The following is a 14,832-nucleotide window of genomic DNA, read 5'->3' as shown; positions in this document are numbered from 1 at the left end:
ACAGCTGTATGGCTTTAATAGTAGGTATTATCTGCACTGTGTGTGGTGGCATTGTGCTTTTAAATATCAGCTTGGCTCCAGCCCAGCACATTACACTTTAATCATCTTTATGTGTGTGTGTGTGTGTGTGTGTGTGTGTGTGTGTGTGTGTGTGTGTGTGTGTGTGTGTGTGTGTGTGTGTGTGTGTGTGTGTGTGTGTGTGTGTGTGTGTGTGTGTGTGTGTGTGTACCTGGTATTCATCACGTTGTGGGGACCAAATGTCCCCACAAGGATAGGAATACCAGTAGATTTTGACCTTGTGGGGACATTTCTCAGGTCCCCATGAGGAAACAGGCTTATAAATCATGCACAATGAGTTTTTTTGAGGAAGTAAAAGTTTGCACAATCTCCTGTGAGGGCTAGGTTTAGGTGTAGGGTAGGTGTAGGGCGATAGAAAATACGGTTTGTACAGTATAAAAACCATTACGCCTATGGAATGTCCCCATAAAACATGTAAACCCAACATGTGTGTGTGTGTGTGTGTGTGTGTGTGTGTGGCTGATTGTATTCATTGTCACAAACACACAGCTCTGTCTGAGGATGCCTGTTATTATCTATATGCATGAGAACTGATGCGGGTCACGCTGTAAAATCTGCACCCGACATCAATCACAGAACATCTGACTCTGCTGTCACAATCGAGTCATTTTCCATAAAACAGTAGACAGTAAAACATATATTAAGATAGTAATTTATTTATGTTGTACAAAAAAAAGGTAAAAATACAGGCAGGATTCTGTTGATAAGAAGGAATTTTCCGTATTAATTTTTTACAGGTGTTTTATAATTTATTTTTGTAATTATAAAGGACTATACCAAACTATTGATAAAGCTTTTACTCCATTATGATAACAGTTATATCACATAGATGTTGTTTATGTATAATGTATCATTGTTTGTTAATGATTGTCATGTGTCTGGTTTCAGGGAGCAGAATTTCCGAAACTTCACTCTGATTCAGTTGAATGAGGAGTTTTCTCGGGGTCGAGGGCTGGATGTTGGTGCTCGTGCTTGGAAGGGAGGCAATGTGTTGCTCTTCTTCTGTGACGTGGACATTTTCTTCACAGCCGACTTCCTGAACACATGTCGTCTGAATGCCCAGCCTGGTGAGAGAAGAGAGGAACAGCACACACACATACACAACTGAGCCAATATGGCCCTTTGGACATTTAAAAATGGTGATGCATTAGAAACAAAATTTTGAACCAATTGGCATCTGACTCAAATGCCGCTAGAGCTTTTCTCAGAAATAACTTCCTTTTTCTAACCACTTCTGCATTGACTTTTTATCAGCTGTTGTCAGTTTTTAGGAGATGTGTGGAGTCACTTCTCCAAGTGTGGCTTAATAGACTAACCACAGGTGTAAACAATCACACGAACTATCAATATTATCAGCAGCAATTGGCAGGCATGTTGTTTAGGTGTTCAAATGCTCTATTTTGTGATTTAAAACATTCCAGTTATTAAATATTTTGTATGGCTTAATATTACTGAAATATGTAGTAGAAAACCCATGAAAGATTTACATAAAAAAAAAAAATCCACATTGCTTTATACATACTTTGGACTATGGGGGGCGCCATTATATCAATGAAGTCAAATGGTTGCACTCGGTGAGCTACTGGCGCTACCTATTGCTATTTTTACTTAAAACACAACTCGGAAAATAAAATACTGATTAAACAGTTGGTAGGTGATGGATTTAAGCGTAGGCTTAAACCAAATGCTGTATCATGGATTAAAAGGAGTCTAAATGTCCCATGAAATCCGTGCCGAGAAACTCTTTCAGTGGCTGCAGCATCATGACAAGCATTAGCCCATTTGTAAGCTCTTTCAGTAGCTGTGGTCTACTAAAAGCCACAAAGGCATCAGGGCTAAAGTGGAGAGAACAAAGACGCTGGTGTTTAGAAAGTTGTATTCATCCACAGGCATCTTCCCATACTTTTCTCCTCTTCTTATCGCTAGGAAAGCAGTAAAGACTTTCATTGTTTCTCTTGTTGCACTTCGACTGAAAATTACAACCAAAAGCCGTACAATTGTTAGGGGTGCGTACAGGACGAGACGATATTAACAATTAACAAGATATTTAATATAAATCTCCAAGAGGAACAAGGCAGGAACCAGGCAGGAACACAGAGAGATTACACACACATCATACAACGTTAAGGACTGACAGAGAACTCAGGAAACAAACAGACTTATAAAGATAGACTAATAATTAAACACAGGTGACGGGGATGATGATAAACGAGGGCTGAACCAAATGACACAGATTAACGGGGGGAAGACAAATGGGATATACCAATGACATAAACAGACATAACTGTGACAACAATGTGGCATCGTATCAGGATTTTATTTTTTTGAGTTGTGTTGTGGTAAAAACAGCAAAAGGTGGTGCCAGTAGCTCATTTTACATCATGGAAATAATGGTGCCCCCCGTAGTCCAAAATATGTATAATATTATTTTTTAAATAATGTAAATCTTTTAAGGGTTTTCTACTACATATTTCAGTAAAATACATAATCTATATTATATTAAGCCATGCAAGTATTAATACCCAGGGTTCCCTTTTAAAATAAACGACTCCTGCTTTGTTATTTAATACATAAAGTATGGCCTAAACGTCCAGTTACTTTTTGTTGCCACCACTGTATATGCTACTATTAAAAGTTTGAGGTCAGTAAGATTTTTTTTTAAAGAAATTAATACTTTTAATCAAAAACAGTGCATTAAATTGATCAAAAGTGACATTAAAGACATTTATATTATTTATAATTAGTATGATTTTTGAAGGGTCATGTGACATTGAAGACTGGAGTAAAAATGCTGAAAATTAAGCTTTACATCACAGCAATTAATCACTTTTTAAAGCCTAATTAATTACATGATTTTCTGATTAATTAACCTAATTAATCATAAACTAATCACACATCAATTTTGGCTGGGAAATCTCTCCTAAAAGATACTTTAAAGTCATTGTTGTGTTAAATGAGAAAAGCATTGAATAGACATTACAAAACGTTTGAGAGAAATATTTTGATTCAACACTGAATTACACGTAGGCCTAAACTTTTAAGTTTGCAGTGTTTTCAGAATCTGAATCTCTAAAAAGGTCATATCTATATATGTCAATAATACAGACTGAAAAGAGGTGCTAGGAAAGCATTTAAGCTGCAATTATAATTAAAAGTTTTTTTAAATGGACATTATTGTGTTAAATTTTAAAAATTGATATTGAAATATAATTTATTTTTATTTTTTATTTAGTGAATACTTCAAATATGTAACCAAAACCACCACTAGGTGACAGCAAGTCACTGTCTTATTAAAGACAGTCATTCAGTCATTCATTCAACTGATTCTTTCGGACTGCTGATTCATTCAGAAGTTCAGTCTTGATTAATGACTCACTGAATCACTGATACAATTGATTTGTTCAAAAACATAAATTCATTCAGTAATGATTCACCACTGGGTGCCGCTTGAATATGCACAGCATATGAATATGCTGTTGCTTTGTTTGGTGAAATTCAGCAAAAATAAACAACTTTCTGTCTAAAATGTCACACAATACTAATTCTTGTTCATTAAACTGTTGTATAAAATTAGTATCACATGCTTTCATGCTCTTCAGGACAAAAACAGCACTCTTGCGAATGTGAAATTGCGAAACTATATCACATGATATAAATTCAGAAATAATATTTTTTTTCCCTTAAATCTTGAATTTTAGGGCATATAACTGTATTCTGATTATGCTATGTTGTTGGCCCGCATCATGTACGTCAGCAACTGTGTGCAATAAGACATCATACAGGTCTGGGCAGGTCACAATAAATGCATAAATAATTTTAATGTGTATTTTTTCCATAATTAGTCTCACCAAATTAAATCAACAGCTCGATTTAAAACATATTGAAATAAAAATGAATTATTTTAAATTGCAATAATATTTGCAATTTGTGTTTGATCCAATAGATGCAGCCTTGGTGAACATAAGAGACTTTTTTCAAAAACAAAAAATCTGACAGACCCCAAACTTTTAAATGACCATCTAATGAAGTGTTTAAATGAGGAATATATGCTGTGCTTGGTCTAATAAGCAGCTTTGTGATAACCTTGTCTTTTTCTATCTTAGGAAAGAAAGTGTTTTACCCCGTTCTCTTCAGCCAGTACAACCCAGCTGTAATCTACGGCAGTCATGATCACATCCCCCCTGTGGAACAGCAGCTGGTAATGCCTTTTTCATGAGGAGATTAAAATGCTTCATCAAGTTTGATGTGATTAATTGGTGCATTGTGATGGAACACAGTCATCACAGTCGTTTGGCATTGATATTCTGAACGTGTAGATAATAAAGCTTGATTAAATGTACCGATAATGCGGAAAACTGACATGAGACCAGGGGGCCAAATTACATTTTGCCACACCTGCTAATGCTGATTGAATGGAGAAAATCTATTAGCTTAAATATTTCTTACTGGGCATTTCTTTTAAAATGCACTCTTAAAAATGGGGTGTTTTTGCAGTGATGCCATAGAAGAACCATTTTGGGTTCCCCAAAGAACCTTTCAGTGAACAGTTCCTAACAAAAATTTTTAAAATCCTTTTCTGCATTTGAAAGGTTCCATGGATGTTTGATGCCAATAAAGAACCCATTTTTAATAGTGTACAGTCGTGGCCAAAAGTTTTAAGAATTACATACATATTGGAAATTGGAAAAGTTGCTGCTTAAGTTTTTATAATAGCAATTTGCATCTACTCCAGAATGTTATGAAGAGTGATCAGATGAATTGCACAGTCCTTCTTTGCCATGAAAATTAGCTTAATCCCGAAAAAAACTTTCCACTGCATTGTTAAGAAGGCTTCAAGACTTTTGGAAGATGGCCTGGTGTCAAGAAGGGCAGCAAAGAAGCTACTTCTCTCCAAAAAAAACATCAGGGAGAGATTGATCTTCTGCAAAAAGTATGGCGAATGGACTGCTGAGGACCGGGGCAAAAGTCATATTCTCCGATGAAGCCTCTTTCCGATTGTTTGGGGCATCTGGAAAAAGGCTTGTCCGGAGAAGAAAAGGTGAGCGCTACCATCAGTCCTGTGTCATGCCAGCAGTAAAGCATCCTGAGACCATTCATGTGTGGGGTTGCTTCTCATCCAAGGGAGTGGGCTCACTCACAATTTTGCCCAAAAACACAGCCATGAATAAAGAATGGTACCAAAACACCCTCCAACAGCAACTTCTTCCAACAATCCAACAACAGTTTGGTGAAGAACAATGCATTTTCCAGCACGATGGAGCACCGTGCCATAAGGCAAAAGTGATAACTAAGTGGCTCTGGGACCAAAACGTTGAAATTTTGGGTCCATGGCCTGGAAACTCCCCAGATCTTAATCCCATTGAGAACTTGTGGTCAATCCTCAAGAGGCGGGTGGACAAACAAAAACCCACAAATTCTGACAAACTCCAAGAAGTGATTATGAAAGAATGGGTTGCTATCAGTCAGGATTTGGCCCAGAAGTTGATTGAGAGCATGCCCAGTCGAATTGCAGAGGTCCTGAAAAAGAAGGGCCAACACTGCAAATACTGACTCTTTGCATAAATGTCATGTTATTGTCGATAAAAGCCTTTGAAACGTATGAAGTGCTTGTAATTATATTTCAGTACATCACAGAAACAACTGAAACAAAGATCTAAAAGCAGTTTAGCAGCAAACTTTGTGGAAACTAATATTTGTGTCATTCTCAAAACTTTTGGCCACGACTGTACAGTTTTTTTTTTTCCCAGTGCTAGTTTTATTTTTCATTTAGATAATGGACTTTTTTTAACTTTAGTTTTTTGGATGGCTTATTTTTATCACATCAGCATCATTCTTTCAGTTTGTTATGTAGTTAGTGGCAGCTTGCAGTTTTATTTACTCGCCAAAAGCAATTTCACACACATTTGCCGCTTGGCAAGGACTGTAAATGAGACAGCAGACAGTAGTAGACAACTACAAAAGAGTATTTTGTGTTCATGCTCATCAGGATTGATTCTTTTACAGATCATTAAGAAAGACACTGGCTTTTGGAGGGACTTTGGCTTTGGAATGACCTGCCAATACAGATCTGATTTCATCAATATAGGTAAATGTACTCTCGAGCAGCTGTTGACTGAATTTAAATTAGTTAAGTTAATGTACACAGTATTAGTTTATAGGGCTGGTCAAATTGATGTAAATGAGAGCAGCTATTGGTAGCAGTATTTTAGAAATAAAGGACCAAGTTGGTCATGTACAGTACCAGTCTTTTGAACAGTAAGATTTTTAATGTTTTTTTTAAAGAAGTCTCTTCTGCTCACCAAACCTTGTATTTATTTGATCTAAAGTACAGCAAAAACAGTAAAATTCTGAAATTTTAAAATACCTGTTTTCTATTTGAATATATTTTAAAATGTAGTTTATTCCTATGATTTTTTTTGCATCATTACTCACAAAAAAGATTTATTTAGTTTAGTTAAAAACAATGCTAAAAATCTAGCTTTGAAATCACAGGAATAAATTACATTTTAAAATATATTCAAATAGAAAACAGTTATTTTATGTAGTAAAAATATTTCAAAATTTTACTGTTTTTCTTGTACTTTGGATCAAATAAATGCAGGCTTGGTGAGCAGAAGAGACTTCTTAAAAAAATAAAGTTTAGACTCCGCGATTTAATCTATAGTGAAATCTAAATCTCATTTTGAATCTGAAAATCAGTTGAACCACTTACTCAGAATCAGTAAACGTAAAGTAGCATGAACTGTCAAAAGATAACGCAGTCTCAGAAAACAAAAAACAAACAGGTCCCACCTGTGGGAAACAAACGGTTCCCATGACTTAACCGACCACCTGTCTAGACATGTGTAATATCACATGATGCAACAAGAAGGGTGTATATTGATACTGATTATATGCATTTCAGGAAACACGTGAACATTGAAGTCTCAGCAGACAGAAGGCAAAAATCCATATGCTCCATATGCTCCATTAAGAAAGTCAATACTTCATTTATACGCACAATTAAACAAATACATAAGCTACATTATGTTATACACTACTGTTTGGAAGCATTAAGGTTTCTATTCTCTTATGCTCATCCAGGCTGCATTTATTTGATATGAGAAATACAGTGAAAATAGTCATATGAAAAATTATTGCAATTTAAAATAACTCTGTTCTTTTTGAATGTATTTTAAAATGTAATTTAATCCTGTGATGCAAAGCTGAATTTTCAGCATCATTACCTCAGCCTTCAGTGTCATATGATCCTTCAGAAATCATTCTAATATGCAGATTTGCTGCTCGAGAAACATTTCTTACTACTATCAATGTTAAAAACAATTGTGTTGGTTCATATATATTATATATATACAAATTTATATATAAATATTATATATACCCGAAATTATTCATACCCCTGGCAAATTCTGACTTAGTTATTTTTATTCAACCAGCAAGTTTTTTTTTATTAGAAATGACATAGATGTCTCTCAGAAGATAATGAGACGATGTACAAGAGGCGTCATTGTGGAAAAAATTATTACCCATCTTTAATTTACGTTTGAACAAGAAGTGGCATAACCAAAATTATTCATACCCTTCTCAATAATCAATAGAAAAGCGTTTATTGCTATTACAGCAATCAAAAGCTTCCTATAATTGCTGACCATCTTTTTGCATGTCTCCACTGGTATTTTTGCCCATTCATCTTTAGCGATGAGCTCCAACTCTTTCAGGTTGGAGGGTCTCCTTGCCATCACCCTGATCTTTAGCTCCCTCCACAGATTCTCAATTGGATTTAAGTCAGGACTCTGTCTGGGCCACTGCAAAACGTTAATGTTTTTGTCTGCTATCCATTTCTTCACCACTTTTGCTGTGTGTTTTGGGTCGTTGTCGTGCTGAAATGTCCACTGTTGCCCAAGGCCAAGTTTCTCTGCAGACTGCCTGATGTTGTTGTTGAGAATTTTAATGTATTGCTCCTTTTTCATGGTGCCGTTTACTGTAAGTAGGCTCCCTGGTCCACCGGCTGAAAAAAACACCCCCAAAACATTAGGTTCCCACCACCATGCTTGACAGTGGGGATGGTGTTCTTAGAAGGCTACATCATTGTGGCCAAACAATTCAATTTTTGTTTCATCTGACCATAAAACAGAAGACCAGAAGTCTTCTTCTTTCCCCAGATGAGCATTTGCAAAGGCCAATCTGTCTTTTGTGTGCCTTATCTGGAGAAGTGGTGTCCTCCTTGGTCTGCGTCTGTGGAACCCAGCGGTGTGCAGTGTCTGTTGGACTGTCTGCCTTGAGATGTTGCCACCAGCAGAGCCCAGATTCATCGATGGCCTTGGTGGTGATCCTTGGATTCTTTTTTACCTCTCTCACTATCCTCCTGGCCAGCACAGGTGTTTGGCTTCCGACCACGTCCTCCAAGATTTTTCACAGGGCGGAACGTCTTGTATTTTTTAATAATACTTTGCACTGTAGCCACTGGAACGTCAGAACATTTAGATATGGTCTTATAGCCCTTTCCTGACTTGTGAGCAGCCACAATGCACAGCCGCAGGTCCTCAGTGAGCTCCTTTGTCTTAGCCATGACTGTCCACAAACCAACAGCAGAGAGCTTCTGTTTTTCACCTGTTGAGTTGATTAAAACAGCTGTTCCCAATGAATCAGGGTAATTGGGATGCTTAAGAACAGCTTGGACTGTTTGGAATGGTATAGAACTTTGAATTTTCCCATAGACTGTGACAGCTTGCAAACATTTGAACAAAAACTGGCATGTCCAAAATGATTCATATAATTTTGGACATGCCACTTTTTGTTCAAATGTAAATAAAAGCTGAGAAATATTATTTTTGTTCCACAATGATGCCTCTTGTACATCGTCTTATTGTCTTTTGGGAGAAACCTGTGTCATTTCCAGTCCAAAAAAAAAAAAAAAAACTAGCTGGTTGTATACCAGTAACTTTAAGTCAAAATTTGCCAGGGGTATGAATAATTTTGGGCTTTACAATATATATATATATATATATATATATATATATATATAAGTATTACTCACCTCAGACTTTTGACCAGTAGTGTAGGTGCAAAGGAAATACAAAATACACAGATACTCACACTCTTGGACAAAACTACCGGAACAGCTGTTTATCCTGAGGGAAGTTCAAGCTTCCCTTTAACAACAACAGAAGATGTGTGTAAACAAAGTGTTTATTCAACATTTTCTTTCTGCGGATACATTATTATTATTGCAGCTGGCCGCATTAACAATACAGTGGTCAAATTTTAAATGTGCTGTTGTTGCCTTAAATAAGTAGGAGCTATTTTTGCCTGATATGGTGCTGGAGTCACAAAACATGCTTAAAGAGTTAGTTCACCTCAGAATCAGAAATCTGTCATCATTTAATAACCCTCAAACCTGTATTACTTGCTTTTTTCCCCTGGAAAACAGAAGATGTTTTGTTAGTAACCGAACAGTTTTGGTTTCCACTGACTTGCATTGTAAGGTCAAAGAGTATAATAAAAGTCAATATAAACAGAATGTTCTTCATCTTTTGTGTTTCACAGAAGAAATAAGGTCAGGTTTGTAATGTCATGAGGGTGAATAAATAAGACTTTTTTTATTTTTTTGGCTGAACTATGCCTATAAGAATGAAATTCCTAAAGGATTAGTTCACTTCCAGAACATAAATGTCCAGATAATATACTCACCTCCTTGTCATCCAAGATGTTCATGTCTTTCTTTCTTCAGTCGTAAAGAAATGATGTTTTTCGAGGAAAACATTTCTGGATTTCTGTCTATATGGTGGACTTCTATGGTGCCCGCTACTTTGAACGTCCAAAATGCAGTTTAAATGCAACTTCAAGGGCTCTAGAAGATCCCAGCCGAGGAAGAAGGGTTTTATCTAGTGAAACAATGGGTTATTTTCTAAAAAATTTACAATTTATATACTTTTTAACCTCACATGCTTGTCTTGTCTAGCTCTGCATGTACTCTGTGTATTCCAGTTGAAGATAGTAAGGGTAGGCTGAAAAACTCCCATCTTTTTTCTCCTCCAGCTTCAAAATCGTCCTACATTGCTGTTTTACCTTTTTTTTGTAAATGGAGTTTGATCTTCTTTGCATGATCACTTTGTAAACACTTGGTCAGTACTTCTGTAGCGCTGTAGTGTGATTTTCGAGTTAGAGAAGAAAATGAAATGGGAGTTTTTCACCTACCCTAACTGTCTTGAACTGGAATACAAAGACAAGATGAGCATATACATTGTCATTTTTTTTCCGAAAATAACCAATTGTTTCACTAGATAAGACCTTTCTTCCTCTGCTAGGATCGTTTAGAGCCTTTTGAAGCGGCATTTAAACTGCATTTTGGAAGTTTAAACTTGTGGGCACCATAGAAGTCTACAATATGGAGTAAATCCTGAAATGTTTGCCTCAAAAAAACTAAACACTTCTTTACGACAAAAGAAAGATGGACATGAACATCTTGGATGACAAGAGGGTGAGTAAATTAGCTGTAAATTTTTGTTCTGGAAGTGAACTTCTCCTTTAACTACCATATTCTCCTCTTAAAGGAATAGTACACTCAAAAAATAATTTTTAAAATGAAAATTCTGTCATTAATTACTCACTCTCGTGTCATTCCAAACCTGTAAGACCTTCGTTCATCTTTAGTAGACAAATTAAGATATCTTTGATGAAATCCACAAGCTTTCTGACCCTGCATAGACAGCAATGCAACTGACAAGATCAGGGCCCAGAAAGATAATAAGGACATTGTTAAAATAGTCCATGTGACATCAGTGGTTAAACCATAATGTTTTGAAGCTACAAGAGTACTTTTTGTGTGCAAAGAAAACAAAAATAATGACTTTATTCAATAATTTCTTCTCTTTCCAGTCAGCCATCGATTAAGTCATCATTAATAATGAGTAAAATAAGTCTAGATAAGTAAGAAGTAAAGATAAGTAAGTAAAGATTTTTGGTTGAACTGTAGCTTTAAGATACAAGTTATGTCACTGAAATAAATAAATATCAATAGAAGTGTCGAGGTTACCAGACAACATTTTTCACAGTGCATACTGAACAGGTTTAGACTATGATGGATCAAACCATTTTAATAATTGCATTTAATTATTTTAATAGTATTTTATAATGATGTTGACTGTCTCCTCCTCTCACAGGTGGTTTCGATGTGGACATTAAAGGCTGGGGCGGTGAGGACGTCCACCTGTACAGGAAGTACCTCCACAGTAACCTGCTAGTCGTGCGCGCCCCGTCACGCGGCCTCTTTCACCTGTGGCATGAAAAGCGCTGTGCTGACGAATTGCCTCCGGACCAGTATAAGATGTGTATGCAGTCCAAAGCCATGAACGAGGCCTCGCACGGCCAGCTAGGCATGCTGCTCTTCAGACACGAGATCGAGGCACATCTCCGGAAACAGAAACAGCGAAACGGAGCTAAAAAAGCTTGATGGATGTTACCTCTTCTATATGTGCTCTTAAAGGGACAGTTCATCCAAAAATGGAACATTGTGTCCTGATTTACTAAGCTTCATAACATTTGACGTTGTTTTTTCTGCGGAAGCAGAGCACTGGTGCTTCTTTCCACTCTTTTTGCAATGAATATTGACTTAAGCTTCAAAAAAGATGCAGAAGTACCATAAAATCGTTCAAAAGTGGTCCATGCGAAGCCCGAAAGTTGTTTGAAGAATTGAATCTTTATTGAATCATATCACTGAATCAGTTTGAATGATTCATTCATGAATCAGACTGATCTGTGCTTTTGAATCAATTTTTTTTTCTGTTTCTATTGTATTTTATATAGCATAAAAATAAGTACACTGCCATCCAAAAGTTTGGAATAATTATTATTTTGAAAAAGTCTCTTGTGCTCTGCTCACAAAAGCTGTGTTTATTTGCTAAGAAATACAGTAAACATTTATAATGTTACAAATATTAATATTTCCAATAAATGCTGTTCTTTTAACCTTTCGTTCATCGAAGAATCCTGATAATTGAGCACCAATAATAATTGGTAATAACTATTAACCAAACCAGCCTATCAGAATGATTTCTAAAGGATCATGTGACACTGAAGACTGGAGTAATGATGCTGAAAATTCAGCTTTGTGTCACAGAAATAATATTATATATATATATTCCCATAGAAAATTGTTATTCTAAATTGTAATAATGTTAAAAAATGTTCCCATTTTACTGTATTTTTAAACAAACAAATTCAGCCTTGGTGGGCATAAGAGACTTCTTTTGAAAATTAAATCTTAAAGGAGTAACATTAGTTTACTTCCAGAACAAAAATTTACAGATAATTTATTCACCCCCTTGTCATCCAAGGTATTCATGTCTTTCTTTCTTCAGTCAATAAGAAATTGTGTTTCTTGAGGGAAACATTTCAGAGATGATCTCCATATAGTGGACTTCAATGGTGCCCATGAGTTTGAACTTCCAAAATGCAGTTTAAATGCAGCTAAATGCTCTAAACGATCCCAGCTGATGTAGAAGAGTCTTATCTAGCAAAACGATCGGTCATTTTCGAAACAAATTGAGAATTTATATACTATTTAATCCCAAATGCTCATCTGAGTGAACTCTCAATTTTTTACGGTTCAAGACAGGGTATGTCGGAAAAACTCCCAACTCCTTTTCTTCCCCAAGTTCAAAATCATCCAACATCACTGCAGAAGTACCGACCCAGTGTTTACAAAGTTAACATACATAAGAATATCAAACGCACTATACACACACACACAAAAAAAAGGTAAAACAGCGATGTAGGACGATTTTAAAGTTGGGGAAGAAAACGAAGTGGGAGTTTTTTGACATACCCTAACTGTATTAACCCGGATTACACAGACAACGCATGTGCATTGCAGAGACAAGACAAGAAGAGCATTTGAGGGAAAAAAGTATATAAATTGTCGATTTGTTTCGAAAATAACTGATCGTTTCGCTATATAAGAAGACCCTTCTTCCTCAGCTGGGATCGTTTGAAGCCCTTTAAAGCTGCGTCTAAACTGCATTTTGGACGTTCAAACTTGGGGGCACCATACATATCCATTATATGCAGAGATATCCTGATATGTTTTCCTCAAAATTTCTTATTGACTGAAGAAACAAAGACATGAACATCTTGGATGACAAGGGGGTGAGTACATTATCTCTAAATGTTCGTTCTGGGGGTGAATTAATCCTTTTATTTTTTCCACAAATGTTTTATTGTAATCGCATGCAAAACCTGTACATTTTATGTTGAGTTTCTCCTTTTTTGTTCCTCAGAGGAAAGAAAATAATTTGGTTCGGAACGACACGAGAGCGAGTAAATGATGACGGAATTCATTTATTATGCGTGAGAGCGAAAGTGAAGAAATTATATGTACTGCCTTTAGTAAAGAGCCGGTTTTAGTAAAACTGACGCACAATCACACACATATGCAAACCAAAACACTGAGATAACCAAGAGACGCCACAGGAACAGAGCAGACAGACATTCCCTCAAGACAAGATAGTCGAGCGTGGGTGTGCAGTAAAGGACCTTCGAGTCTTGGAGTGATACAATACTATCCACAGTATTATAGAGATGCAGCACATGTGTCTGAAATGCACTTAACGCGGTCAGCGGGTTACGCTGATAAACTGCTGTCTTTCAGAAAGCGTTCCGTACCATAACTGCTACAAATGGCATTTAGACGAGACACTTTGTTTCAACTTTTCTTTTTTTAAATGCAAGAGAGAAAATGCCTAATTGCTAGTAATGTATAATGTGGGTACAATCTTTTAAAATTGTGAATCGATGAGTGAGAAGGACATTGAGAGCCTAAATGCATGTATTTAGACAAATGTGCTGACAGTTCATACGACGAGTGGTTCAAAGAACTGCAATTCATTTTGTTACTCTTGATTTATTAATGTTGTGGCGCCACCTTGTGGTTCTCTTTGTTAAAAAGTCGAAATTTATATACCAATCTATTAGTAAGGCTACAAAATGCTAATTTTGATTTCAAAGACACCAAGAACTGTAATATATGAGTGATATTTTGTATAACAAAGAATTTTGTTTGCAAAGAGTATTATGAGCGCTGAAGACTAACAGTATTGTTTGAACAGTATTGATTTATGACTCTTCCAAATATATTTGTGCACAATCTTAAGATTGAGCTGAATTTTATTAAAGTTCAGGCAGGATACAAGCCTGTCAGATCTATCAAAGGCTTCAGGGTGCAAAGCACTCTGTTTTTCTCCTAGTGCTGTGTAGGATAGTTTCAAATTAAAATAATTATTTATTTGGGGACAGGATTTTTTTGTTTTTGCTTTTAAACTTCACCCCCAAACCTCAAAGCTTGTTGTATGTTTATGTATTCTTTACATGTTTTGTTTTGAAACGAATTCGCTCTGATTTATTGTAAATCAAAAGTAATTTAGATTTTTTTTTTGAGGACAAAGCAGAATAAAATTGATTTGTGCTTTTCCCTGGCGTCATTATTAATTAGTAAGAAATTGATTTGTCCAGACTTCACCTCTAGATGGCAGTATTGCATTATTTAATTTAAATCGGCATAAACACAATGTAGCCTACTAGTTTGTATTTATTTGGCTCGACACGTGATGTGTATAATAAAAATTTGAATTTGAAAACAATACACTAAGTATTTTAATGAATACTTCTTATATTTTTTTATGATATTGTTTGTGAAGAAAATACTGTATAATTTCGATCTGAGTGTCCATGATTAGCATTTTTTTATTTAAAAACCTA

General features: G+C 35.9%; 1 protein-coding gene across 1 annotated transcript in view; it reads left to right on the top strand.

Moving 5' to 3' along the window:
- The window catches only part of csgalnact1a (chondroitin sulfate N-acetylgalactosaminyltransferase 1a), a 71,520-nt gene extending 56,855 nt beyond the window's left edge, over positions 1-14,665 (top strand). Inside the window, exons 5-8 of the mRNA XM_073829997.1 lie at positions 967-1,145; positions 4,182-4,276; positions 6,082-6,163; positions 11,241-14,665. Coding sequence (XP_073686098.1) covers positions 967-1,145; positions 4,182-4,276; positions 6,082-6,163; positions 11,241-11,530 — 646 coding nt within the window. The 3' untranslated portion in view covers positions 11,531-14,665. The remainder of the gene's footprint in view (positions 1-966; positions 1,146-4,181; positions 4,277-6,081; positions 6,164-11,240) is intronic.
- Positions 14,666-14,832: the final 167 nt, after the last annotated feature.

The sequence above is a fragment of the Garra rufa genome, chromosome 23 (assembly GCF_049309525.1).
Source record: "Garra rufa chromosome 23, GarRuf1.0, whole genome shotgun sequence".
Lineage (NCBI taxonomy): Eukaryota > Metazoa > Chordata > Actinopteri > Cypriniformes > Cyprinidae > Garra > Garra rufa.
This window is presented reverse-complemented; position numbering and strand designations above follow the sequence as displayed.